The 26,929-nt window shown below is 50.0% G+C and overlaps 1 protein-coding gene across 3 annotated transcripts in view; it reads left to right on the top strand.

Moving 5' to 3' along the window:
- LOC140424443 (acylphosphatase-2-like) overlaps positions 1-26,929 on the top strand; it is a 257,503-nt gene that overhangs the window by 148,183 nt on the left and 82,391 nt on the right. The window contains exon 4 of one of the 3 annotated variants that reach the window (XM_072507866.1): positions 10,801-10,911. The exons of the other annotated variants lie outside the window; for them this stretch is intronic. Coding sequence (XP_072363967.1) covers positions 10,801-10,911 — 111 coding nt within the window. The remainder of the gene's footprint in view (positions 1-10,800; positions 10,912-26,929) is intronic. 3 annotated transcript variants of the gene reach the window in all.

Genomic DNA, 26,929 nt, shown 5'->3' with positions numbered 1-26,929 from the left:
TAAAATGGGTATTGGGTTTCTTTAGATAATTGTTTAAATATTACAAAACTTTTGTACTTCAATGAAATTGTTGAAATGTTACAGTGCTTTTTGTCTTCAAGCAAGGTCAGTAATTGTTGCACCCCACATTGAAACAAAGAGCAGGTTATCACACTAAACAACATTTGCAGGTTAATATATTACGACTGAATGGCAAAACGTTCAAATGCCTGGTCTTCTCATATTTATTGTAAGAAGTCTTACAACACCAGGTTAAAGTCCAACAGGTTTGTTTCGATATCACTAGCTTTCGGAGCGCTGCTCCTTCGTCAGGTGAAGGAGCCTGAGGAAGGAACAGCGCTCCAAAATCTAGTGATATCGAAACAAACCTGTTGGACTTTAACCTGGTGTTGTAAGACTTGTTACTGTACTCACCCCAGTCCAACGCCGGCATCTCCACCTCATATTTATTGTCATAGCACTCAGGGCAGTTATTTTTTAGTCAACTTAGAGGCTACTGGGACTTGATCAGACTTTGGGATTTCTTACTAACTGTTCACTCTTGAGTTAGCTCATCTGAAAACAGCAATTGGGATACTATATGTTATGGTGGCCACAAAGTGCATGGGGGATCGTCAATAGATATTAAGCGGGCAGGAGCTCGCCCAGTGGGGAATGAGCAGCAGGAGCTTCAAACCCGCAGCTTTAACCCGGGCCAGTATTCTGTAGGTCCCCGGGCTTGGACGTTATGCGATGTAAGCCGCAACAGTGACCTTTTCCAATGCTTCAATAAAAGACTATGGTGCTGGAAGACTGGCCTTGGCAAGGTTAGCACATTGATGTCGAGGAGTAAACAGGATTTTACTTCGGGCAGCCTTTATTGTTGAAAACAAGTGGCTTCCTTGGTAAGGAAAAAAAAGTCTCTTTTTAGTAAACTTGAACCCTATGACGTAAGCGGAGTAGACTGGTCCCGATACACACAGCATCTGCGTTATTTCTTCCGGGCTAATTATATTGAGGGAAATGAGAAACCGAAAGTGATCTTGCTGACAGCATGCGGGCCCCGACATTCAGCATGATGAAAAGTCTGACCTACCCAGGTGCCCCGACTCGAAGACTTTTAACGAGCAAATAGACTTGATATAAAGCCATGATGACCTGATGCCCTCTGTTATATTCAGCTTTAACATGGCGGGGAGAACCCCGGGGCATCCTGTCACCGTATTTCTGCCCAGAGTACGGAAATTGGCAGATCATTGTAAATTTTCAGACCATCCGACCAAAATGATGCAAGACAGATTGGTATACGGAATAAGCAATGTAGCAACTCAAAAAATGTTGCTAGCAGAACATAATCTAGATTTTTAACAAACTCAGCAAAATAGCTCTATCACTGGAAAATGCAGAAAAAGGGGCTCAGGTGCTACAAGGGCAACAGACAGCAATGTCCTCTGGGTTAGGGGAGGGCATCATGTAAAAGTGACCATTTCTCAACTGAAGGTGCCTGTAAATGTAAAATGCTAAATAGACCATTACAAAATCTGAGCTCAATTCACGTCTTGCAACAGGCAAGGAATTGCCATAATAGTTCCAAGAATGCCAGGAAACATGTTCCGGAAGGTTGCAGATGCCAGATGATGGACTAGCAGTGCCAAAGGCCACAGCCAAGGCAAAGGTTTAGGAATAGGCAAAATGCTTGCTGTTCAGTGAAGAAGCCAAGGCCAGTACTGGCTCACTACCAGAAACTGGAATAATTCAATTAAACCGCGTCATCATGACCAAAGTCGCCCCAATACTGGTGGAGTTGCTTATAAACAGTCATCCACTGAAATGGAGGTGGACACAGGAGCTGCAGCCTCCATCATTAGGAACAGACATAAGGGGCGGGATTCTCCGACCCCCGCCGGGTCGGAGAATCGCCGGGGGCTGGCGTGAATCCCGCCCCTGCCGGTTGCCGAATTCTCCGGCACCGGATATTCGGCGGGGGCCGGAATCGCGCCGCGTTGGTTGGCGGGCCCCCCCCGCGATTCTCCAGCCCGAATGGGCCAAAGTCCTGCCGCTAAAATGCCTGTCCCACCGGCGTAGATTAAACCACCTTTTGAACGGCGGGACAAGGCGCCGCGGGCGGGCTCCGGGGTCCTGGGGTGGCCTGGCCCGCGATCGGGGCCCACCGATCCGCGGGCGGGCCTGTGCCATGGGGGCACTCTTTCCCTTCCGCCTCCGCCACAGTCTCCACCATGGCGGAGGCAGAAGAGACTCCCTCCAATGTACATGCGCAGGAATGCCGTCAGCGGCCGCTAACGCTCCCGCGCATGCGCCGCCCGGAGATGTAATTTCCGTGCCAGCTGGCGGGGCACCAAAGGCCTTTTCCGCCAGCTGGCGGGGCAGAAATTCGTCCGGCGCCGACCGAGCCCCTCAATGTTAGGGCTCGGCCCCCAAAGATGCGGAGCATTCCGCACCTTTGGGGCGGCGCGATGCCCGACTGATTTGCGCCGTTTGGGGCGCCAGTCGGTGGACATCGCGCCATTTCCAGAGAATTTCGCCCATGATCATTTTCAAAGTGGGATTCAACTCTTGAACTTAGAAGATACGAAGGCCAGACTAGCCATCAACATGGGAGAACCACTACGAATCATAGAATTTACAGTCCAGAAGGAGGCCATTCGGCCCATCGAGTCTGCACCGGCCCTTACAAAGAGCACCCTACTGAAGCCCACGTATCTACCCTATCTCCGTAACCCAGTAACCCCATTTAACATTTTTTGGACACTAAGGGCAATTTAGCATGGCCAATCCACCTAACCCGCACATCTTTGGACTGTGGGAGGATACCGGAGCACCCGGAGGAAACCCACGCAGACACGGGGAGAACGTGCAGACTCCGCATAGACAGTGACCCAAGCCGGGAATCGAACCTGGGACCCTGAAGCTGTGAAGCAACTGTGCTAATCACTGTGCTACCGTGCTGCCCGATTGAAGAGCACCACAATGACCCAGTGACTTACAAGCTAATGGAGAGAGATTGACTCCAGCGGATCAGGCTGAACTGGCTAGAGATTTTCAGACTGGGTTTGGGAGGACTGTAGGAAGTCATCAGCAAATACCCTGATATTTTCCAGCAGGGTCTTGGAAAAATACGACAAGCCAGTGTCAAGATTTATGTCGACCTTGATGCCACGCCAAAATATTTTAGGGTGAGACTGATTCCATACCCCATATTAGAAAAGGTAAAGACCGAATTGGAAGCCTGGAAAATCTAGGCATAATAAAGCCCATACAATTAGCAGAGTGGGCTGCACCTGCCGTCCCTGTCCTTTAACCGGACAAATCAGTCCGTCTTTGCGAGACTATAAGCTAACGGTCAATCGGATTTCAAAGGTAGATAGATACCCATGCCTTGAATCAAAGACCTATATGCCAAATTAGCAGGTGGCCAAATGTTCACTAAGTTGGATATGAGCCACACCTGTCTTCAACTTGAATTAGACAAGCCTTCCCACAAGTATGTTACAATCGACATGCACAAAGGCCTGTACGAGTATACTCGCTTTCCCTTTGGGGTCTCGTGCCATATTCCAACAGACCATTGAGAACATACTCCAAGGGTTACCTAAGTTGACGACATCCTGGTCACCGGGGCTTTGGAACAAGAGCACCATGCAAACCTAGTGGAGATTTTCGAGAGCTGTGTTACTGCTGAAGAAGGACAAACGTAAATGTAAAGTGACCTGCCTGGGGTATCGGGTAGATAAAAGGGTCTACATCCAGTAGAGGACAAAATGAAGGGCATCAAGGAAGCACCAACTCCAAGAAACACCACAAAATTAAAATATTTCCTGGGATTAGTAAATTATTATGGAAAATGTATCCCAAATTTGGCCTCCTTTCTGCCCTCCTTGCATGCACTGCTGTGGAAGTACCAAAAATGGTCTTGGGAAGTACCACAGGTTGAGGCCTAAATTAAAGTTAAACAACAGTTGTTCAAAGTGGGAGGAAGATTTGGGAGCGGGTATGGAGGAAAGATTCTGATGTGAGGTGCTCCGGAGAGTGAACGCCTCCACCTCGTGCATGAGATTGGGGCTGATACAGCTGAAGGTGGTATATAGAGCACACCTCACATGGGCAAGGATGAGCCGGCTCTTTGAGGGGGTAGAAGAATCAGGTTCAGGTCCTGTCCAAAACTGGAGGATTACTGGAAGGAGGTTTATAGGGTAATCTCTAAAGTGGTGCACGTGAAACTGGACCTGGGCCCTCGGGAGGCCATATTCGGGGTGTCGGACCAGCCGGGGTTGGAAATGGGTGCGGAGGCAGATGTTGAAGCCTTCGCCTTGTTGATCGCCCGAAGGCGGATCCTGTTGGGATGGAGAGCAACCTCTCCACCCTGTGCCCTAGCGTGACAGGGGGACATGTTGGAATTCTTAACTCTCGAGAAGGTTAAGTTTGAACTGAGGGGAAGGATGGAAGGGTTCTACAATTCATGGGCGTTATTCATTATGTACTTTCAAGAATTGGATAACATCGAACATTACGGGGGTTGGGGGAGGGGGACTGTATGTGTTAATGGTGACTATGGGTGATTCCTGATTCCTTTTTGTTATTTGTTTGTATTAACATGCGGGCTGCTGGTTAGGGGTTTGGCGGGAGGATGGGATCATTGTTGTTGATATGGGGATTGACATATTCGTTACTGCTTATTGTTTATTGTTGGTGGGTGTAAATTTGGGAGAAAATGTGAAAAAGGAGGAGAATAAAAATATTTTTTAAAAAACAACAATTGCTGTCATTCACCCTATTGCCCATTTCCACTCCAAGATGGAACTCACCCTGATATGTGATGCTTCCCCTTATGGAGTTGGAGCAGTACTTTCACACCACTGGAAAGACGGTCAGAAAGGCCCATCACCTAGGCATCTTTGGGATGCCGAGGGAGGTATTCTCAAATTGAGAAGGAGGGCTTGGCGGTCATGTTCGATGTAAAAAACAATTCCCCAGTAAATCTACAGTAACTGTTTCACCATAATAACCGACCACAAGCCCTTATTGGGACTTTTTAATGACGATAAGGACTCTGCCCGGGTACAGCGTTGGGCTTTGTTACTTTCAGCGTATGAATATCTTTTAGAACATCAACCGGAAACGTAGATAGCTAATGCCGATGCCTTGAGTTGCCTCCCCTTGCCCACCAGCCTGGCTCCTTTACCAGCATTGGAAGAGGTCACAATAACCCAAAATTTCTTAGAGACTTTGCCAGTGTCTGCAAGGCAAATTAAGGCCTGGATGAAAGAAAGATCCAACACTGTCGAAATTGAAACACATGATCCTGGACGGTGGAGTTTGTTTTTGAAAACTCACCACTATTCTTAGACGTCCCCCTATATCAAAAAGGGCCGACATTCTCAATGGTGATCAGGGATTCTCACTCCCCAACTCCGATACAGGCTTCAGTGCGTGCTATTCAGGTCAAACTATGTTTTCAAGTTATGCCCCGGTATAACCCATACCTTCACCGAAGATTTCATCTACTTACCACTTAGTAGCATCGATCCTGGGTCCCGCATTGCTAAGTAAGTAAAGTAGACTTTGGAATAACCACTATTTCAGGTTAAATTAAGTTATTTTATTATTATATTTTTTCTTTTAAAATCTGCAATTACTGCCTTTGCTTCTGGATCCTTCTGGTTGGTTGAAGGGACCTTCAGGCCCAACTTGATAATCAATCTTCTTTAAAGTCTGGTCTTCTTTAGATGTATTCGCTGATGAGCTCAGTTGCTGTGTCCTATCTTTCCCATGTACCGAGCTGTGAGAGCTGGCTCTGCTGGCTGTCTCTGAGCTGATTCTGCCTACTCTTTAAATTCTAGTCTTCCTTAGATGTATTAGCTATTTTAGCTCGGCTGCTTTGCCCTGTCTCTTTCCCATGGCCGAGCTGACTGTAATCTGACTCTGACTGCTTGTTCCTTCTCTGCTTCTCGCTCTCTCCCTCTGAGTTCTGCTTCTGCTTCCCTTTCTTCGGGTTTATATATTTTTCTAACAGTTATCTAGTTTTTATGACTTTATTGTAAAGTAATTCTTATTTCATTTTGATTGTAAAAAGTATCTTTCATCTAAACTTACTAATCCAACTAAGTATTCATTTTGACATGACGTCATCTCATAGATCTGATTACATTGTTTCCTTTGTGATGTTAAAAATGCTTTGACTTCAAGAGGTGTTACTTTTGGTTTGGTTCCTGCCATTTCTATAGTTTTATTTACCAATTGTGTCCTCAGCTCATAATTTTGACTTTGATTTTGGCTTTGAATTATATTTCTCATAGACTGATAGTCTCCAGTTTTCTTTAATTTACCTGGTATTAGCAAATTTTCACACCTAGAATTCTCACCAAATTCAACTGAACCTCATCCATTCTTTTCCAGATGCTTACTAAGATAGTTAATTTCAATGAAGGTGTGAGCCATTGTTTTTGGCTTCATTCAAAATCCTGTTTGTCTTGTTTGCTAAGCCTGCTTGACCAAGGCTATCTGCATTTTACAATCCTTCCCTGACAGCTGCTGTTAACCCTTTGTGGGATCTTTCCCTGTATCCTCTCATGTTTCTCTCAGACCAGATATTGCCAGACTTCCATGTTTCAAATGACACATCTTTCCATATTTTCAATAACAAGTTCGAGGACACCTCTTAGAGGAAATAAAGCCTTATCTGACGAAGAAAGATGTACTCAGTGTTGAGGACTGTATCATTTTTTGTGGGTCCTGAGTAGTTGTCCCTTGTCCAGGGCAATGCCTGATACTAATGGAACTATATAATGGCCGTCTTGGGTATCGAAAATGTAAATGCTCGCCAGGAGCTACATCTGATGGCCCGCTCGACTCAGGCATCATGGACTTAGTGAGACAATGGACTTTTGCCAAGGGAATCAAAAATGCCCTCCTTCAGCCTCCCTCCATCCATGTGATTGGCCAGGAAGGCCATGGATGCGAGTGCTTTTGGACTTTGCTGGGCCTTTTATAGGTTACATGTTTCTGATCCTGGTGGATGCACATTCCAAATGGTTATAGAGAGACGCCACACAAGTTCCATGACCCCCCACGCTACAATCGAGAAATTGCTACAGGAGTTTTTGCACAACATGGAATACCAGAAATCCTGATTTCTGACAACGGCACTGCCTTCTCCAGTGGTGAGCTCCAAAATTTCATTCAATCCAATGGCATCAGACACATCAGAACAGCACCATATCACCGGTTGTCAAATAGACTGGCAGAATGGGCTTGCACACTTTAAAAACCGGCGTGAAGAAACAACCTGCAGTATCCATAGAGACCAAATTGGCATGATTTTTGTTTGGCCATAGAACCACTTCTCACACAATAACAGGAATTGCCGAAGCGGAACTGTTAATGGGACAGCAGCATCGTATGAGACTAAGCCTACCAATCCCAAACCTGACGGGAAGGTGGAGTCCCACAAGAGAATCAGAAAATAAATTATGACTCTGCAAGGACCAAAAGAAGATTCAAGATAGGCGATATGGTTTTACGTGAGGAACTTCGGAGATTGTTCCAGCTATATCCCTCGGATCATAATGGAGAAAATGGCACCAGTGTCGTACAAGGGGAAGGTGCAGAGCAAGGTTGTATGGAAACATTTGAACCACCTGAGGAGCAGGGAGTCTGCCCTGCGCAAGCCTTGTTACTAGCCATTGAGGTAGCTGCACTAGTACTGGGCAACAGCTCGAAGGCAAACCAGCGTTGTTGTGTCGTCCCCCCCCCCCATCCCCATCCCTGCCCCCCGATAACAATGACAAGGACTCCAAGATGGAGGCAGAGGAAGCTGGTGTCCCGACTGAAGCCAACCCTTAAGAGGAATCTGTGTCAGTAACTCTTCGCTCCCTCAAGAAGCGAAAGGCTCCATGTCGGTTCACACCTCCAGATCTGGTTCCACCCTCGACTGACGTCAGACCGATAGCCAAGCGGCGGAAGAGACTTCTTCGCAGTGGGGGTACAGGGGCAGAAATGGATTTGAGGGGGAACGGATGTTATGGTGGCCACAAAGGACAATAGGAATCGCCAATCGATCTCCCCGTGGGCTTCATGAATATGAGTTCCCTTATTAAGCAGGCGGGAGCTCGCCCAATGGAGAATGAGCAGCTTAAAGCTTGCTGCTTCAGCCCAGGCCTATATTCTGAAGGTCCCCAGGCTCGGACTTAGGTGCTATAAGCCACGAGAGTGGCCTTTTCCGATGCTTTAATAAAAGGATATGATGCTGGAAGACTGGCCTTAGCAAGGTTATTACATTATACCTGCCCTCAGTAACTCTAGACTGCAATGGGGAAAATTATCAAGGACTCCCACGTCAGAACATTATGCAGAATCACAGAATTATTGAGCATTGAAGGAGGCCATTTGGCCCATTGTGACTGTGCTGACTCTCCAACTGAGCAGTGCACCTCTAGCCATTCCATTGGCTTCTCCCAGTAACCCTGCACATTCTTCCTTTTCAGATAATGATCCAATTTCCTCTTGAGTCCCTCGATTACAAGTGTCTCAGAGGCAGCAAATTCCAGATCTTAACCGCTCGCTGCATGAAAATGATTCTCCTCATGTCCCCATTGGTACTTTTGCCATTTACCTTAAATCTGTGCCCTCTTGTTCTTGATCCTTCCATCAGTGGGAACAGCCTTTCCCCATCTTCACTGTCCAGACCCCTCAAAAATTTGGAGTACCTCAATCAAATCTCCTTTCAACTTTCTCTGCTCATTAACTGCACTCTCAACCTGTCCTGTCACTTTCAAAGACTTATGCACATATATATCCAGGTCCCTCTGCTCCTGTACCCTCTTTAGAATTATACTTTTTATTTTATATTGTCTCTCCTCATTCTTCCTCAAAAAATAAATCACTTCAGACTTCTCCGCATTGAATTTCATCTGCCACTTGTCTGCCCATTCTACCAACATGTCTATGTTCTTTTGAAGTTCAACACTATCCTCCTCCGAGTTCACAATGCTTCTACCTTTCATATCATCTGCAAATTTTGAAATTGTGCACTGTGAATCCAGGCCTAGGTCAATATATATCTGGGAAAGCAAAGGCCCCAACACTGACCCCTGCAGAACTCCACAACAAACATTCTCCAGCAATCTTCCAGCTCTTAAAGGTAGTCTGCCCTCTAAGACGGAAGCTGCACTAAATCAGGAGACTGCTGCTGATTGCCTGTGCTGCAATTGCAGCCGAGAGAAATGAGAGGGCAGAAAGAAGACCTAGTGGTTTGCAGGTGTGGCCAAAGACCTTAGTGATGGAGGTGTACAGGTGAAGAGACACCATGTTTCTTCAGTGAGCCAGTATGACCGAGAGCAAATGACGACAATGGATGAAACACAAATGAAAAAGCTCTTTCATATTGATCGGAGCTCTTAGCCACCAGCACAGATATTGTACAATGTAAATTTGAGAGACTCTGGTTGCTATTGAACCAGACTTTGCAGCCTGGTCTTGAATGCTAGGTTACCATCTAGCAGGACATGGATGTTCAATGGGAGCAGTTCCACCACCACCACTTGCCAATCACCTCAGTCACTGATATCCCAAAGCCAGTGATCTATGTGCCTGCCTGAAAACTCATGAGGCTGCTTTGATCTTTAATCACAAAGCCTATATTCCAAGATTGGTTTATTTGCTGGTGGGCTCTCACCACACTGTCTTGTTGATAATGAAGCCTGAGGTCTTGGATACACTTTGAACCTCAGCTTTCAGGTGGAGTGATTGCACCCAACATGCCCTGGAATGGACACACCCTAATTTGTAAGCCTGTGTGTTAACACTGTGTCGGGCCATAGCTTCCTGGCTTCCCAGAGTCGGATTTGGAGGGTAGCCCAATGATGCTCTGGGGAATCCCTCTTGGAAGTTCCCACATCAGGTTTTACCTGGAAATTGTCCAGAAGTGCTAACCTTCCCTGGATAATTGCACTGGCCTGGGAACCATCTGACAAAGCAGATGGTTCTGCCAGTTTTACACTCATAGTTACTTTGAAAGAGTTAGAATGGGAAAAAGCAGGTCTAACATCAGGGCAACTATTTTAAACACCCAGAATGAGCCCCACATGGTACAGCCCCCGCACCCCGACCCCCCCAGGGGCCCCCCTGCAGCCCCCCAACCCAACCAAGCACTCCAGCCCCCTACTCGCACAGAGTTCCACCCCATACTCGACATTAGAAACTTACTTCTCCTTTTAATGGGACCGTTAAACTCACCTGCTTTACCTCAGGTAAAAAGGGGATGTGTCCTCCTTCGCTCTGCTTCTTTTGCACTTCCCCGCTGGAGCAGTGGGCACGCTTCACCTCTTGAGTCTCACCCGGCCTGAGTCAGAATTTTAAGCACAGGTTAGTTGCTCCGGAGTGGCAATCCGCCGCTGATTGCCACTCTGAGGAAGTTCCAGGCCTATATCTCAGTACGGTTGGTAATGTGTTCTATTTGGAAACAAACTGTTGGCCTATTTGTAATCTTTTATCCACATTATAATTTTTCTGAGTACTGTGAAGTCAGTGCAGCGTCTTGATGACTGACACACGTGCTGATAGTGGACTATGAAATGGAAAGTTAAAACTTGGTTATGAAAATGGTGGAATGAGTTTGCATGAGGAATACATGTTGCAGTAATGCAGGGTGAAATCTGCATTGTATTAGAGGTACAAAATTCTCCCTTCAATGTGATTGAAATCATTGAATGCGAGTAAGCACAAAATCACTGATGTTATTCATCTTATGTGATATATGTTGGTTGATGTAGTAGGTTCTTAATGTGATTGTGAAGTTGTTTGCAGCCACAGGCACTCCACCCTTCCAGCTGCAGGAAATCATGCTGAAGCAAGATATCTCATGGGAATAAACTGGATGAAAAACAAACCCTTAACCCTTAGTGAAAGATTATTAAGGTCTGTAGCAAACTTACATCACTGGATTTACTTGTGTCTTGACAATAGATTTTAATCTAATTTTTAATAAAAGAAAGACTTGCATTTATGTGGCACCTAGCCTGAGTAAAGGACTGCCTAAAGCGCCCTACAGCCAATGAAGTATTTTTGAAGTATAGCCATTGTTGTAATGTAGGAAACACAGCAGCCCTTTGTTCACAGCAAGCTTCCGTAAACATCAATGTGATAAAGGTCAAATAATTTGTTTTTTATTATGTTGTTTGAGTGATAAATGTTGGCCTAGACAGTACGGATTACTCTCCTGCTCTTTTTTGAAATAGCCGGATACTGCGTCCACAATGCACTACGTCCAAAATACGTCCACATCAGAGGCAGTCAGCACTTCAGTTTTATACCTCGTCTCAACAATTGACGTCCAGCAGCAGAGCGCTCCTTCACTACTGCGTTGGGGTATCAACATTGACCTGCGTGCGACTTGAACCCATAAACCTCTGACTCAGAGGCTAGAGTGCTACCAACCATGGCACAGACTTTCAAAGTGGGTTAAAAGCGAGTCAGCTTCCCGAAGAGCAATGTTGCGAACTCAGTTTACATAAATTAGCATACCACACATGCTCATTAAAAGGCCACCTAGCCATCAGTTTTATGACTATATAAGTGGCGTGCACCCGATGAGCTTAACCTCTTCTGTGGTTTGAAGGTCAGTAGATGCTGTTTTCACTTTCCTGGAGACCTCGCATAATTCACTCACTGACGGGAGGAAAAGCTGTGCCAAGACGACACAGGAAGCAGGCAAAGTGGGAACTGGGGTGGGAATTGTGGGGAAGGGGTGGAGAGGCGGGGAGAAGGGGAGGGGGCTGATGGGGAGAGTATCCAGAGAAGTTGGGGAAGAGTGTCTGGGAAGTGGGGGGAGAGCATGCAGGGAATGGGTGGGGGCGGGGGTGGGCGGAGAGTGACTGGTGAAGACAGGGGAAAGAGACTGTTTTAGAGCAGTACTTTTCAAACTTTTTTTTCTGGGGACCCATTTTTAACAATCGCCCAACCTTCGGGACCCACACCAGTCCACCTTCTGGACCCACGCCGACCGACCTTTGCGACTCACGCGGGCCGACCTTCCTGATTCAAGCGGGCCGACCTTCGCGACCCACGCCGGTCGACATTCGCGACTCACCATTTTCTCTTACCTTTAATGTGAGAGGTGAGCCTGCTTGGTCCTCATTTACTTGTTTGCTGCTGACAAAATGGAGGATTCGCAATCATGCCCAAAGCACGTGACGTCAGCATTCGGGACGTGTGACCTGCTCTCTGCGTCGCTTCAGGCAGGAAGTTTGCATTGAATTTTTTAAAAAATCTTCTCCTGGGTCAGCACGGTGACGTCGGGAGGAGGCGGTACTTCTCGCATGGTTTTGCGCATGCACACTGATGAGCTGGCACGCATGGCGCCCACATTTCTTTATCTGGTCGCAGCCGTCATCTTCAAAGCCACTCGCAGCTGGCATTGTTAAAAGCCAGCTGCTGCGGCTGTTGCGCGTGAATCACGCAATCGGGAACGGCACGACGGACGGCTCCCCGACCCTCCCAACACCCGCCCTCGACCCCCACTTTGAAAATGCCTGTATTAAAGGGTGGGGTCTGTGGTGTACATGTTGGGCACCTGGTGGGTTAACAGAGGGTACTAGTGTTAGGAGGGGACAGTCACAGTCAGAGGTGGGAGTGCGATGTGATAGGGTGGCAAGTCCACGCTGTGAATTTGGTAGGTGAAGCTCTCAACGGGGAAGGTCATAGACAGATTGCTCAGAGCATGGGATGAGGCAGGATCACACTGGACATGGGGATGGTATTAGCTTTGAGGGCAGGGGAGGCATGCTATGGTGGAACATAATATGGTCCAGGATAACCGGAGGAGGTTCAAGGGTGACAGAAGGCAGAGGAATGATGACATAGGGTGGATCAAGGGTGATGGGAGGAGTTGGTGGTTGACAGCGGGAGGGTAGAAAGTGGTGGACCGAGCCTGCAAGGTGACCTGAACCATTATTCCAAACTGACCTTGCCGCCATGTTGGGACCATCCTGCCACTGCCGCTACCGGTCACCCGCAACTCGACTCGATTCAGCTCGACCAGTCCCGGCCTTATCACCTTCAAAACTCCATGATACCGTCCGACTCAATGGACAGGATACGTCCTGCCTCTTCGACTCCGGGAGCACAGATAGCTTCGTCCACCCGGATATGGTAAGGCGCTGCTCCCTCCGGGTCCTCCCCGTCTCACAAACCATCTCCCTTGCTTCCGGATCACACTCCGTGCAGATCCGGGGATATTGCATCGCTCACCTTGTGATACAGGGCGTAGAGTACTCCGATTTCAAGCCTTATGTCCTCCCCCATCTCTGCGCCCCGATGCTACTAGGTTTAGACTTTCGATGCAACCTCCGAAGCCTGACCTTAAAATTCGGGGGACCCCTGCCCGCTCTCACCGCCTGCAGCCTCACGACCCTGAAGGTCGCCCCTCCCTTGCTCTTCGCGAACCTCACCCCAGACTGTAAGCCTGCCGCCACCCGGAGCAGACAGTATAGTGCTCAAGACAAGGCCTTCATCAGGTAAGAGGTCCAGCGGCTCCCGAAGGAAAGGATCATTGAGGCCAGTAACAGCCCCTGGAGAGCACAAGTGGTAGTCGTCAGGACCGGGGAGAAGAACCGAATGGTAGTCGACTACAGTCAGACGATCAACCGGTATACGCAGCTCGATGCGTACCCTCTCCGCCGCATATCTGACATGGTCAATCAGATTTCGCACTACCGAGTCTTTTCCACAGTAGACTTGAAGTCTGCGTACCACCAGCTCCCTATCCGCCCGGAGGACCGCCAAAACACTGCCTTTGAGGCAGACGGCCGCCTCTTCCATTTCCCCAGGGTTCCCTTCGGCGTCACCAATGGGGTTTCGGTCTTCCAACGAATAATGGACCGAATGGTCGACCAGTACGGGCTGCGGGCCACATTCCCGTACTTGGATAATGTCACCATCTGCGGCCATGACCTGCAGGACCACGGCGCCAATCTTAGAAAATTCCTCCGCACTGCTCAACTCCTTAACTTGACGTACAATAAGGAGAAATGCGTTTTCCGCACAACCCGGCTAGCCATCCTCAGCTATGTCGTGGAAAACGGAGTCCTAGGGCCTGACCCCGACCGCATGCACCCCTCCTGCCGCTCTCCCTTCCCCACTGCCCCAAGGCCCTGAAGAGATGCCTGGGGTTCTTTCCTTACTATGCCCAGTGGGTTCCCAATTACGCGGACAAGGCCCGCCCACTTATTAAGTCCACTACTTTTCCCCTGACGGCTGAGGCCCGCCTGGCCTTCAATCATATCAGAACCGACATTGCCAAGGCCACGATGCACGCTGTGGACAAATCCATCCCGTTCCAGGTGGAGAGCGATGCGTCAGACTTTGCCTTGGCAGCGACTCTTAACCAGGCAGGAAGGCCTGTCATCTTTTTTTCCCCTACCCTCCATGCCTCTGAGATTCGACACTCCTCTGTCGAAAAGGAGACGCAAGCTATTGTGGAAGCTGTGCGACACTGGAGGCATTACCTGGCCGGTAGGAGGTTCACTCACAGACCAACGGTCGGTTATCTTCATGTTTAACAACACACTGCGGGGCAAAATTAAGAACGACAAGATTTTGCTGTGGAGGATCGAGCTCTCCACCTATAACTACGAGATCTTGTATCGTCCTGGGAAGCTCAATGAGCCCCCTGATGCCCTGTCCTGCGGTATCTGCGCCAACGCGCAAGCAGACCGGTTACGGGCTATCCACAATGACCTCTGTCATCCGGGGGTCACCCGGCTTCTCCACTTCGTCAAGGCCCGCAACCTGCCCTACTCCACTGAGGAGGTCAGGGCCATGACCAGGGACTGCCAAATCTGCGCAGAGTGCAAACCGCACTTCTATTGGCCAGACATGGCACACCTGGTGAACGCCTCAGCATGGATTTCAAAAGGCCCCTCCCCTCCACTGACCGTAACGTGTACTTTCTCAACGTTGTTGATGAGTACTCACGTTTGCCATCCCATGCCCCGACATGACCTCTGCCACTGTCATCAAGGCCCTGCGCAGCATCTTCACCCTGTTCGGTTTCCCTAGATTCGCGATGCCTGAGACATCTCGCGAGATGCGTCCGAACATCGTGAGATGTTGCAATCTGAATCTTGCCCGTGCTGGTTGAGGTCTAGATCAGCATATTCAAATGAGCCATCAGGCTCATTTAAATATTAATGCACCAGATTCTCCCGGCGCCTGGGAACTAATGGCCTCCCCATTGAGCCCTGGACCTGGCACCGATTAGTACTGGTCCACACAAACATGGACCAGGTGTAACGGCACCTGGGGGGCTTCCAGGCCATTGGAGACCCTAGGGTGGTTGGGGACAAGGCAGGGTTGCCCCCTGGCTCTCCCTCTGGCACCCAGACACTTTAGCACTGCCAGCCTGGCACCTTGGAACTGCAACTCAGGGGGGGATGGCCTTGGTTGGGGGTTCGCCCCTGGGGTGGGGGGGATCTGTGCCCCAGAGCTGGCGGGACCGCCATGCCACCCCCGGATAATCTGTACCTATAACGGGGGTCGTTCCGGCTATTGCCTATCCGTCCCACCGATCACCCATAATCCTCACTGACCATGGCAGCCTCCGGCGCACAGCTGAAAGCTATTGCTAATAAGGAATTGGCAATCCTAGTAATGTGAGCACTTCACAGCTCCCGAGTGGATTCCCGTGAGTAGAGTGGAATGTCGCAGGTGAGAGTACTGCCTAGCATCCCAATCAGACCGTGAGGCCTGGACACCATACCTGAACACTGGAGGCTTCAACACCACAGAGGCAGAAGCCAACATCCAAACAGCCAAGAGCTGGGCCTCAGCACTGTGGACATCCCTGCAACCAGAGGGTGGGTGTGTGGATTGGAGAGGGAACCAGCGCCTAGGCCAGGAAATGTTACCAGCAGTTGTCTGGGATCCAGGGTCCAGTGCCTGGGGCTCCCGCTGCGCCTGGGGATACATGTGTAAGGGATGTTGGATGTCACCCTGAGGGGTGGCAGGGGATGTGAGGTTGCGGGGGGGGGGAAACGGAGGGAACCAGACTGGAAGCCATAGCAGATTGACTGTCCCTCACCCTTGTCAATTCCTTATAGATAATACACGCGATGGATGAAATCTTAGACCCCGTGGAAGCTGCTCTCGCAGTGCTGGTGGCAGGCCAGATGGCTAGATGCCGGAGATGGGGGCAGCAGCATCATCGAGAGAGACTTAAGGCAGCGGCCCATGTGCAGAGTCCCGCCCTATTCCCTGAGGACCGGCTGCTCATCAGGCCAGGGATTAACCCAGAGAGGGAGGCCGGCGACAGCCTAAGGTGTACACGTGTTGCTGGCCATTCAAACAGATGATGGACAGCATGTGCTGAAGGAGGCTCCGCCTCAAAAAGCGATGGTGTAGCACCTGAACCATGTCCTTGCAGATTTGGCACCATGTGGAGGAGGAGGATGCCTGTTCCGGGTGGCCGACAAGGTCACCACAGCCCTGAACCTTTACATCTCAGGATCATTCCGGGGCTCGAGCGAGGGCTTTTGTGGCATTTTCCAACCAACAGCCCGCAAGTGGGACCACCCCGGTCGGGCTGGCACCATTGGATGGAGATCCTGTGGGAGAATGGACATGTGGTCAATGAGAGGGAAAGATCAACATGCTGGCATTAACAACACACGTGTGGTTGGTTATCTGGGTGGGGGCCGGTGGATACTCGTCTCTGCGGCACAGGCCAATTTCGACGTTGGTGACCAATCTGCCCTTGGTCACCCCACGACCTCCAAGGCCTGTTCCTTTAGTGGATGAGGACTCTGCTGTCCGGCACCCTGCCACCCACCTGGGCCTTCTCCCTTCTGTTGCGGGCCAACTTCTCCTGCGGGCCACAGAGAGGGCATGGGCAACACTACTGCGATGAATGGGCTGGGGCACCATATGCTGCTGGGCGAGGATGGTGCCAGCGCTTGGTTATCGGGGGGGGGGGGGGGACAGGCAGGACCAGTACCAGGGGGCCAGTGCTAACTCACCCGTGCAGCCTGGTGGAGGTCGTTTAGCTTCTTGCGGCACTGGGTGTCAGCCCTCCTGGCACACTCCTCCCTGCTGACGGCCGTTGCCACTTCCTCCCAGGCAGCATTGGCTGCCCTGTGGCTGACCCTCTGAGCCCTTCGGGGAAACACGGTATCCCGTCTGGACTCCACCGCATCCAGCAGGCCAGGTCTCCACTGCAAAATCGTGGAACTATTCTACACGGTGGCATGGCCGCGTGCTGTGTGGGGTTTACTCTGCGGGATTGGTTTAAGTGCTGTTCCCACTCATTAGTGGGGAGCTTGCAGGCGCGGTCCGGCGAATCAGCTGGCCGGACAGTCATTTGCAGCGTGAAGCCCGTGGGGTCTAGTTATGTGGACCAATTAACGTTAGGTACCGGTGACGGTCTTGCTGGGCCAGCTGACGGAAAACACCCAACAAGACCGTTCGCTACCACTCTTAGAATGAATTTGGTTAGATCACGGCCATAGGCTCTCACAGCCAAAGAGCGTTTTGGGATGCTGTGAAGAGACAAGCTCCCTCATTTGGCCCTGTCTGGGACTCCAGCTGCCCTGGGTGGGAGGGGGGAGGGTGCTGTTGCTGCAACTCTGCTGTCCTCCCGAACCCACTTTGCCACCTTGACCCCTGTGTTCCTTTGGGGGACAGAACCTGAGCGAGAGGGTGTGAGTGGGAGCACGGCCAAAGGCAGAGAGAGCATGTGCAGAGGAAACAAAAGAGAAGCCTCTCATCCTCTCACTGCTTGCTTCTCCTCCAATCAGAGACTGTTTCTCTCCCAAATGTGCTGCTGGTGATAGGATCACTGGTAAGCGTGGAGGAGCACAACCTTTCATTGCACTGACCTATGGTTTGAACAGTGAGTCCGCAGGCCCGATAAAGAGGCTTGGTGGGCCAGGGATTGGGCCTAATCTAAATAAACCTAACTGACTGGTCCTTTTGCACCCCAGCTCCAGTTTCCAGCAGGCCTGGCCTGGCCTGGAGGGGAGGCCGAAAACTTGGTAATGTTGTAGTCATGTCCTAATCTGCATATTTAAGCAAATACACTGCCAGCTGCAAATGGCAAGATCAGGGTCAGAGGGGAAATCTCCATTTTAACTGACCTCTAGCCCACCCCAATTTGGGGGGGGGGGGGGGGGGCGCAGGCAATTAAAATTCCCCCCCAGTGCAATAGATAGAACTACTATTACAGGTTCCTTAATGAAATTATGCTTTACTATCAATGCGTTATTTAACAAGAATTATGAAGACAACATAGCACAGTTTTTACATGAGATATTTCAGTGTGCTTTACATGGCAATTAATTGTGAATAATCACCAATGAGTCAGGACAAAGGGAAGAGAGTCAAAGGCACAGTTGAAGAGAATATTCTTCAGGAGGAAGATGATAAAACAGTGATCTTGAGGTCAAAATTTTCAGGTTATGAGAAAAACTGGCTGAAAGGGCTGCTGCCCGTGAGAGAGGCGGGGACAGGATATAAGCTGTCTTCAGAGGAGTGGAGAGTGCACACAGGGTTCAGTTTGTGAAGATTACAGAGACATAGTGACATTAGACTGTGGTGGGATTAAGAGATTAACATTAGTCAATTTTTTGGAATATAGTAATGCCACTGGAGCTTGATTATGATGGGACTAATGAGATCCTAGTATGGGTGAGAATGCATGCTATAGAAGTCTGGGTAACTTTCAGTTCATGAAGGATGTAAGTTGGGAGGCTGCCAAGGGGAACACTGGAAATGTCCAACCTTGAGGTGATAAAGGCATTGGGCATAATTTTGCCAACTGGGCTTACGCTCCGATATTAGCCAGAAACGCGACTGGCACAGGCAGCCAGCGGGACCTCCCCTCAACTTTGCACAGGACAGGCACCCGCCCCTGAGATCTGCCAGCTCATTCAGAGAGCCAAGAGCTCAGGAGCCTCAGCAGTGCATCATGAATGGTAGACACTGCTGAGGGAGGCAACAGCACCGCCATCTACAGTAGGCAGGCCAAAGGAAATAAATTTGCCCATCATGAAAATCACCGGGGGTCAGCCTTCTCTATTCCCTCCATTTATCCGGCAGCCACCCCACGTGGCAGGAGGTTAATCTGCCATTGGCAAAATACTGACTGCCGCGTAAAATGGTCCTTAATATCTCTGCATATTCAAATTAGCTGGCCACTGTCGTGGGGCAGGCAACATTTCTGATCCCAATCTTGCCATTGGTAAAATTCCCCGACAGCTGGTCACGGTGAAAGAGAACAACCCTGACAGCAAATTGGTGTTTCAGGAACCAAAACTTTGATTTTGCTGATATTAAGCTAAAGAGCATTTTTAATAATGCAACATATAATTCACTTATATCATGCATTTAATAATGTCATCTGCATCAAAGGCACAACTCATTCATTTGAAGAAGAGCGAACCGGTGAAATTACTGGAAAGAGTATTTGTGTTGCTATTTTTAGTCAGAAATTCATGTGGCTGCTGCATGCTTAAGTTTTATTTTGATTTCACAGATAAAAGTCTATTTCTTTCATTGGTCATTTGATTCACTGTTAAAATATTAAATATTCTGATGTGGTGTTATGAGTAAAGGATCAATACATTGTCCATTTGTCAAGCTTACTTTCATGCACAGCTGACCTTCAGCACAAACGCCTTGGTGAATAGAATTTCATACAGTCCACACTAAAATAGTGCTTCTAGTTTGAAATGTTTAAACTTATGTCCTGATTTCTATAAAAGTTAGTTCCAGGGGGTAAGACTGGAACTGAAGATTTTATCCGAATTTTAGTGCAATTTAACATTTTTTGAAAATGCCCTTTTTAGAAATCTCAGCTTGATTTTGCCAAGAAGGATTTTCTGGCTGGTTAGATATGTGTAGAGTAGTTACTGTCAAAATACTTTCAATTTTGTTGCTATGTTGTGTTAGCAATCTACGGCAGCAGCTTTCAAAAGAAGATTACAAAAAAAATGGGGGAAAATAGTTTCAAAGTAGAATAGTTTTGAACAGGAAAGTTTAGGGGAGATGTGCAGGGGAAGTTATGGGGAGATGTGCGGGGGAAGTTTAGGGGAGATGTGTGGGGAAAGTTTAGGGGAGATGTGCAGGGGAAGTTATGGGGAGATGTGCGGGGGAAGTTTAGGGGAGATGTGTGGGGAAAGTTTAGGGGAGATGTGCGTGGAAGGTTTTTCATGAAGAGGGTGGAACGTGTTGCCTGTGATGGTGGTGGAAGCAGGCACGATAGCAACATTTAAGACGCATCTTGATAGACACATGAACGGGCGGGAAATGGAAGGATACAGATCGTTCGGGCAGTAAGTAATAGGTCTTAATAAGGAATCTGGATCAGTGCAGGCTTGGTGGGCCGAAGGGCCTGTCCTGTGCTGTAATGTTTTTTGTTCATTGAAACTTACAATGGACTTGGAAATTCTATATAACATTGGGCATCGAAATGGGCAACAATGTGTGACTTGATAAAATGTAACAGAAAATGCAGTGATATGCAAACAATGTGGATTGTCTTTAATGGTTTCTCACAGACTTGAATAATGCACTTGATTAATTTTTACCAACATTAATAAAGTATAAAGCACACATACAGATCTTAACTTAAGAGAGAGAGATTCTAACAGCTGGGCCTCATTCGCAGTTTACCAGGCAGCTGCCCACCTGAAACTGACATGAAGAGGCAGCTGGCTGACTGCCAGCGGGCAAAGATCAGACAACACAGAGGCCACACTGCTGGCAATTTTGTTTTTCTTTTTTTCGGAGGATAAAATTTCACTGCGTTCCATGTTTGGAAAGCAGGATGGTAGGGGTCCAGACTTTAATTATGGGGCTTAGTGGAGCACTTCTGTTTCCTCTGGCTTCATGTAGGAAAGTTTTTTTTCACTTTGGGATCTCTGCTAGGTGGTAGCAGGTTTCCCACAGCAGTCACACAGGCTGAGCAACAGGTTTCCATGTATGTTAATAATCCACCTTAATCAAGTGAGCATCTAAACTGGCTGGCATTAAAATCAATGCAGAGCAGTATTGGGGCAGGAGAAAGAGCCGCTCAATTTTAGTTCTGATACACTATCAATTACTACGAGACGAGAGTAGAGAGTAATCAAGGCTTTATTACACAGAGATGTGTGGCCTCCTACAGCTGCTGCCGAAATGGCTGTAGTTCGGAGAGCACACACATTTATACTCCACCTACTGGGCGGAGCCAGCAGGCAGGGATCTACCCCCGTACCTGTAGTACAGGGGCCTCACTGTAATATCCTCCTATGCAGTGCATTATATACAATATAATACAACAGTGGTGACTACCACATTCACCCCCTGTTAAAAATGAGTCCAGCGGGGGTTTTGGAAAACTATTTACATACAGGTTGTCATTAAAATTTCAGAGAAGGTTACAAATTTAGACGGTCGGCGCCTTGATCGGTCGTTGAGAGCGCTGCAGTGCTGGTGGCGAGTCAGGCGTCAGCTCGGTTGTCGGTGACTCCGGGAGCGTGTCGACATCCTCTTCATCCCCGAGTGGGATCAAGGGGAGGACGGATTGTCCTGGAACGGGGGCTGTGGTGGGGTGCGCTGGGGGAAGGGAGGGTGGCGCAGGGGCAGAGGGGGGGGTACCCAGCTGGTGCCAGGTCCCTGAGGGAGACTGTGTCTTGACGGCCGTCGGGGTACGCTACGTAGGTGTACTGCGGGTTTGCGTGGAGTAGCTGTACCCTCTCAACCAATGGGTCCGCCTTGTGGAGCCGCACGTGCTTGCGGAGGAGGACGGGTCCTGAAGGTGCCAGCCACGTTGGGAGTGAAACCCCGGAGGTGGACTTCCTAGGGAAGGCAAAGAGACGTTCATGGGGGGTTTTGTTAGTCGACGTGCACAGGAGCGACCGAATGGAGTGAAGTGCGCGGGGAGGACCTCCTGCCAGCAGGAGGCCGGGAGATTTCTGGACCATAGGGCCAGCTGGACGGCTTTCCAGACCGTCCCATTCTCCCCTCCACCTGCCCGTATCCCCGGGGGTTGTAGCTGGTCATCCTGCTCGTGGCAATGCCCCTGTTGAGCAGGTACTGGCGCAGCTCCACGCTCATAAATGAGGATCCCCGGTCGCTGAGGACGTAGGCGGGGAAACGGAACAGAGCGAAGATGATGTTGAGGGCTTTGATGACGGTGGCAGACGTCATATCGGGGCATGGGATGGCGAAGGGGAATCTGGAATATTCATCACATTGAGAAAATACGTGTTGCGGTCGGTGGAGCGGAGGGGCCCTTTGAAGTCCACGCTGAGGCGTTCAAAGGGGCGGGAGGCCTTCACCAGGCGCGCACGGTCTGGCCGGTAGAAGTGCGGTTTACACTCCGTGCAGACCTGGCAGTCTCGGGTGACAACCCTGACTTCCTCGATGGAGTAGGGCAGATTGCGGGCCTTAATGAAGTGATAAAAGCGGGTGACCCCTGGGCAACAGAGATCGTCGTGCAGGGTCCGGAGTCGGTCCACTTGTACGCTGGCACACGTACTTCGGGACAGGGCATCGGGGGCTCGTTGAGCTAACCGGGGCGATACAAAATCTCGTAATTAAAGGTGGAGAGCTCGATCCTCCACCGCAAGATCTTATCATTTTTTATCTTACCCCGCTGTGTGTTGTTAAACATGAAGCCAACCGACCGTTGGTCTGTGAGGAGAGTGAATCTCCTGCCAGCCAGACAATGCCTCCAGTGCCGTACAGCTTCAACGATAGCTTGGGCCTCTTTTTCGATGGAGGAGTGCTGAATTTCGGAGGCATGGAGGGTGCGGGAAAAGAATACCACGGGCCTGCCTGCCTGGTTGAGGGTGGCGGCCAGAGCGACGTCTGATGCATCGCTCTCGACTTGGAAGGAGAACATCTCGTCAACCGCGTGCATCACGGCCTTGGCGATGTCGGCCTTGATACGGTTGAAGGCCTGGTGAGCCTCGGCCGTTAGTGGAAAACAGGTGGAGTGGATGAGTGGGCAGGCCTTGTCCGCATAGTTAGGGACCCACTGGGCGTAGTACGAAAAGAACCCCAGGCATCGTTTGAGGGCCTTGGGGCAGTGGGGAAGGGGGAGATCCATGAGGGGGCGCATGCGATCGGGGCCGGAAGCCAGAACGCCGTTCTGAACCACATAGCCGAGGATGGCTAATCGGTTCGTGCTGAACCTGTTGTAGGTTAGGTTGAGGAGTTTGGCGGTGTGGAGAAATTTGGAACGGTTAGCGTCGTGGTCCTGCTGGTCGTGGCCGCAGATGGTGACATTATCCAGGTACGGGAAAGTGGCCCGCAGTCCGTACCAGTCAACCTTTCGGTCCATCTCCCGTTGGGAGACCGAGACCCCGTTAGTGACGCCGAAGGGAACCCTAAGGAAATGGTAACGGCGGCCGTCCGCTTCAAACGCGGTGTACGGGTGGTCCGCTTTGCGAATGGGGAGCTGGTGGTAGGCAGATTTCAGGTCCACTGACGAGAAGACCCGATACTGTGCAATCTGATTGACCATATCAGATATGCGTTGGAAGGGGTACGCGTCGAGCTGCGTGTACCGATTGATGGTCTGACTGTAGTCAATGACCATCCTGTTTTTCTCCCCCGTTTTCACCACTACCACTTGGGCTCTCCAGGGGCTGTTGCTGACCACGATGATACCTTCCCGCAGCAGCTGCTGGACCTCAGACCTGATGAAGGTCCTGTCCTGGGCACTGTACCGTCTGCTCCTGGTGGCGACGGGTTGGCAATCCGGGGTGAGGTTTGCAAACAGAGAAGGCGGGTCAACCTTAAGGGTCGTGAGGCCGCAGACATTAAGGGGTGGGAGGGGCCCGCCAAATTTTAGGGTTAGGCTCTGTAGGTTGCACTGGACGTCCAGGCCGAGTAGCAAGGCAGTGCAGAGGTTGGGGAGGACATAGAGCTGGAAGCCGCTGAACGTTACGCCTTGGATGGTGAGGGTGGCAATGCAGTACCCCCGGATCGCCACGGAGTGGGATCCGGAGGCCAGGGAGATTCTTTGGTTAATGGGGTGTACCGCGAGGGAGCAGCGCCTTACTGTATCAGGGTGGATGAAGTTCTCAGTGCTCCCGGAGTCCAGAAGGCAAGATATCTCATGCCCGTCGACCTTCACCTTTGTCGACGCGGTCACAAGGTTGTGCGGTCGGTACTGGTCGATCGTGACGGAGGCAAGACGCGGCTGGTCATCGGCGGTTGCAGGTGATGAGCTGCCCGATGAGGTGCCCGACGGGCAGGGTTCCTGAGATGGGGAAGATGGCGGCGCCCACGGGCCGCACGTGTCCTGAGGTAGGCAAGATGGCGGCGCCCTCGGGCCACACGTGTCCTGGGGCAGGAAAGATGGCTCCGCCCATTGGTTGTGAGGCGAGGAAGATGGCGGCGCCCACTGGCCGCACACGGGGGTGCAGGGATAATAGCGGCGATTGAGCGGGCCTGGCACACTGCAGCAAAATGTCCTTTCTTGCCGCAGACCTTGCAGAACACGCTTCACGCCGGGCAGCGCTGCCGGGGGTGTTTTGTCTGTCCGCATAAGTAGCAGTTGGGTCCCCCGGGGTTGGTTGGCTGCCGCGCGGCGCAGGCGTGGGGTTGGCTGGGTGCGGTCGCTGATGGGGTACACGATGGGGTGGCCGCTGGCAGGGTCCACGAATCCCTGGAGGGGTGGGCCGTGCGGTCGGGGGCATAAGCCTGTACGTTGCATGAGGCGACTGTGAGCGAGAGCGCTAGTTTCTTGGTCGCCGCGAGGTCAAGCGTAACCCCTTCTCAGAGGCGCTGGCGGATGTAGGCCAACCCTATGCCGTAATGAATGCGTCTCGCATTAGCAGGTTAGAATGTTCAGCGGCCAAAACGGCCTGGCAATCACAGTCTCTCACCAGGGCGAGCAGGGCACGCCAGAAATCTTCCACAGACTCACCGGGAAGTTGGTGCCGCGTGGACAGGAGGTGCCTGACGTAGATCTTGTTGTTCTGTTGAGCGTAGTTCTCCTTCAGTACTGCCATGGCCTCTGCGTAGGTAGGCGCGTCCTGGATGAGGGGAAAGACATCGGAGCTCAGCCGCGTGTACAGAATCTGTAGCTTCTGGGATTGGGTCTGTCGCAGACCCGATGTATGCTTCAAAGCAAGCTAGCCAATGTGCAAATTCTTTTTTGGCGTTGTCTGCTTGAGAATGCAGCTGCAGGCGATTTGGCTTGATGCGGAGATCCATCTTTGTAAAATCTCTGTGTAATAAATTGATCAAGGCTTTATTACACAGATGTGTGGCCTCCTACAGCTGCTGCCGAAATGGCTGCAGTTCGGAGAGCACACACATTTATACTCCACCTACTGGGTGGAGCCAGCAGGCAGGGATCTACCCCCGTACCTGTTGTACAGGGGCCTTACCGTAATACCCTCGTATGTAGTGCAATATATACAATATAATTCAACAGTGGTGACTACCACAAGTTCCCATTAGTTTCATCGATCAACGGAAATTAAAATCCCCCAATTGTATTTTGAAATTTCAAATTATCACATGAAGTTAAAATACTGGATTTTTGAAGTAACTCTACATAAGTAAATTATTCAAGTCCTAAAGCAATTGAACTATTAAATATTGTTTCATACTGGCTAACATTATTGTAAATTATGAATTATATGTGAATCGTGCCCATTGTGGGCGGAATTACTTTCTGGCAAATCTGCATATTAGAGTGAGACAGCTAGTCTCACTCTAATATGTGTTTCATAGATTTCATAGAATTTACAGTGCAGAAGGAGGCCATTCGGCCCATCGAGTCTGCACCGGCTCTTGGAAAGAGCACCCTACCCAAGGTCAACACCACCACCCTAGCCCCATAACCCAGTAACCCCACCTAACACTAAGGGCAATTTTGGACACTAAGGGCAATTTATCATGGCCAATCCACCTAACCTGTGTTCCTGAGATCTAACAAAGACATGGGATCTAACCTGGTCTGTACAAATGGGGACCAGACTCACTTGTGGGGGTCGCCGAGGGGTTTGCTATCCAGGCAGGGTGGCACCCTGGCACTGCTGGTGCCACTGTGCCACCTGAGTGCTAGCCTGACATTGCCAGGGTGCCCAGGTGGCACTGCCAGCTGCCAAGGACACTGCCAGGGTGTCAGGCTGGCACTGGCCAGGTGCCAAGCTGGAATTTTTCGAGTGGTGGAGATCAGGCCCGGGGGTTCCCTGCACGGTGGATTGGGGTTAGGTGCCGAGGACCCCCTTATAGGTGAGTTGGGGCTTGGTGGGGGGGCTCTGGGGTCCCGATCCCTCCCTGCACTAAGGAGTTCTGGCAAAAGAATCTCCTTAGTGGTGAAAATGGGATTAAGTGCGGCATTGGTTGCGTGTTCCACGCTGAGGCCCTGATCTACCCAAATGGCCGTTCGATAGCGTGGTGTTTCTTGGCACTCCGAGCTCCGGGAAATACTCAACTAATCGCGCTATGGCACTCTGTTCCCATTTGGGTAGATTGTGCCCAGAATAAATGCTTATAAAGCCAGGAAGTTAATGTTTATTATAATGAAGACATTATACATTAGACGTGGTTATTTAGAACCATTTTCTGTGTCAGCATGGATTATTTTGAGTGGGATCGTTGCCCATTGTTATGTTTTGTAGAAACCAAATCTATCGAATAAACCAGGAGAAAGGTGTGGCACAAACGTTAATTAGCGAAGAAGATACAAATTCAAAGTAAAGTAGGCTCAATTGTGCTTGTATGCATTGTGGGATCCGTGACCACATGTTCACAATCAGCAGCCCAGCTTCATACAACTATGCCCTTAATATACACGATTGAACGAAGGGTACATTATAAATACCAACAAAATGCAGAAAATCATCTTCATTTTTTAATGCAACTAGGAAGGAACAGCCCCAAAACAAAGTGGGCCTGTGAGATCAGAGTTCACCTGAAATCTGTAATGTCTGGA

This window comes from Scyliorhinus torazame, chromosome 1, assembly GCF_047496885.1.
Source record: "Scyliorhinus torazame isolate Kashiwa2021f chromosome 1, sScyTor2.1, whole genome shotgun sequence".
Lineage (NCBI taxonomy): Eukaryota > Metazoa > Chordata > Chondrichthyes > Carcharhiniformes > Scyliorhinidae > Scyliorhinus > Scyliorhinus torazame.
Note: the sequence above shows the minus strand (reverse complement) of the source record. Positions and strands in the feature narration are given on the sequence as shown.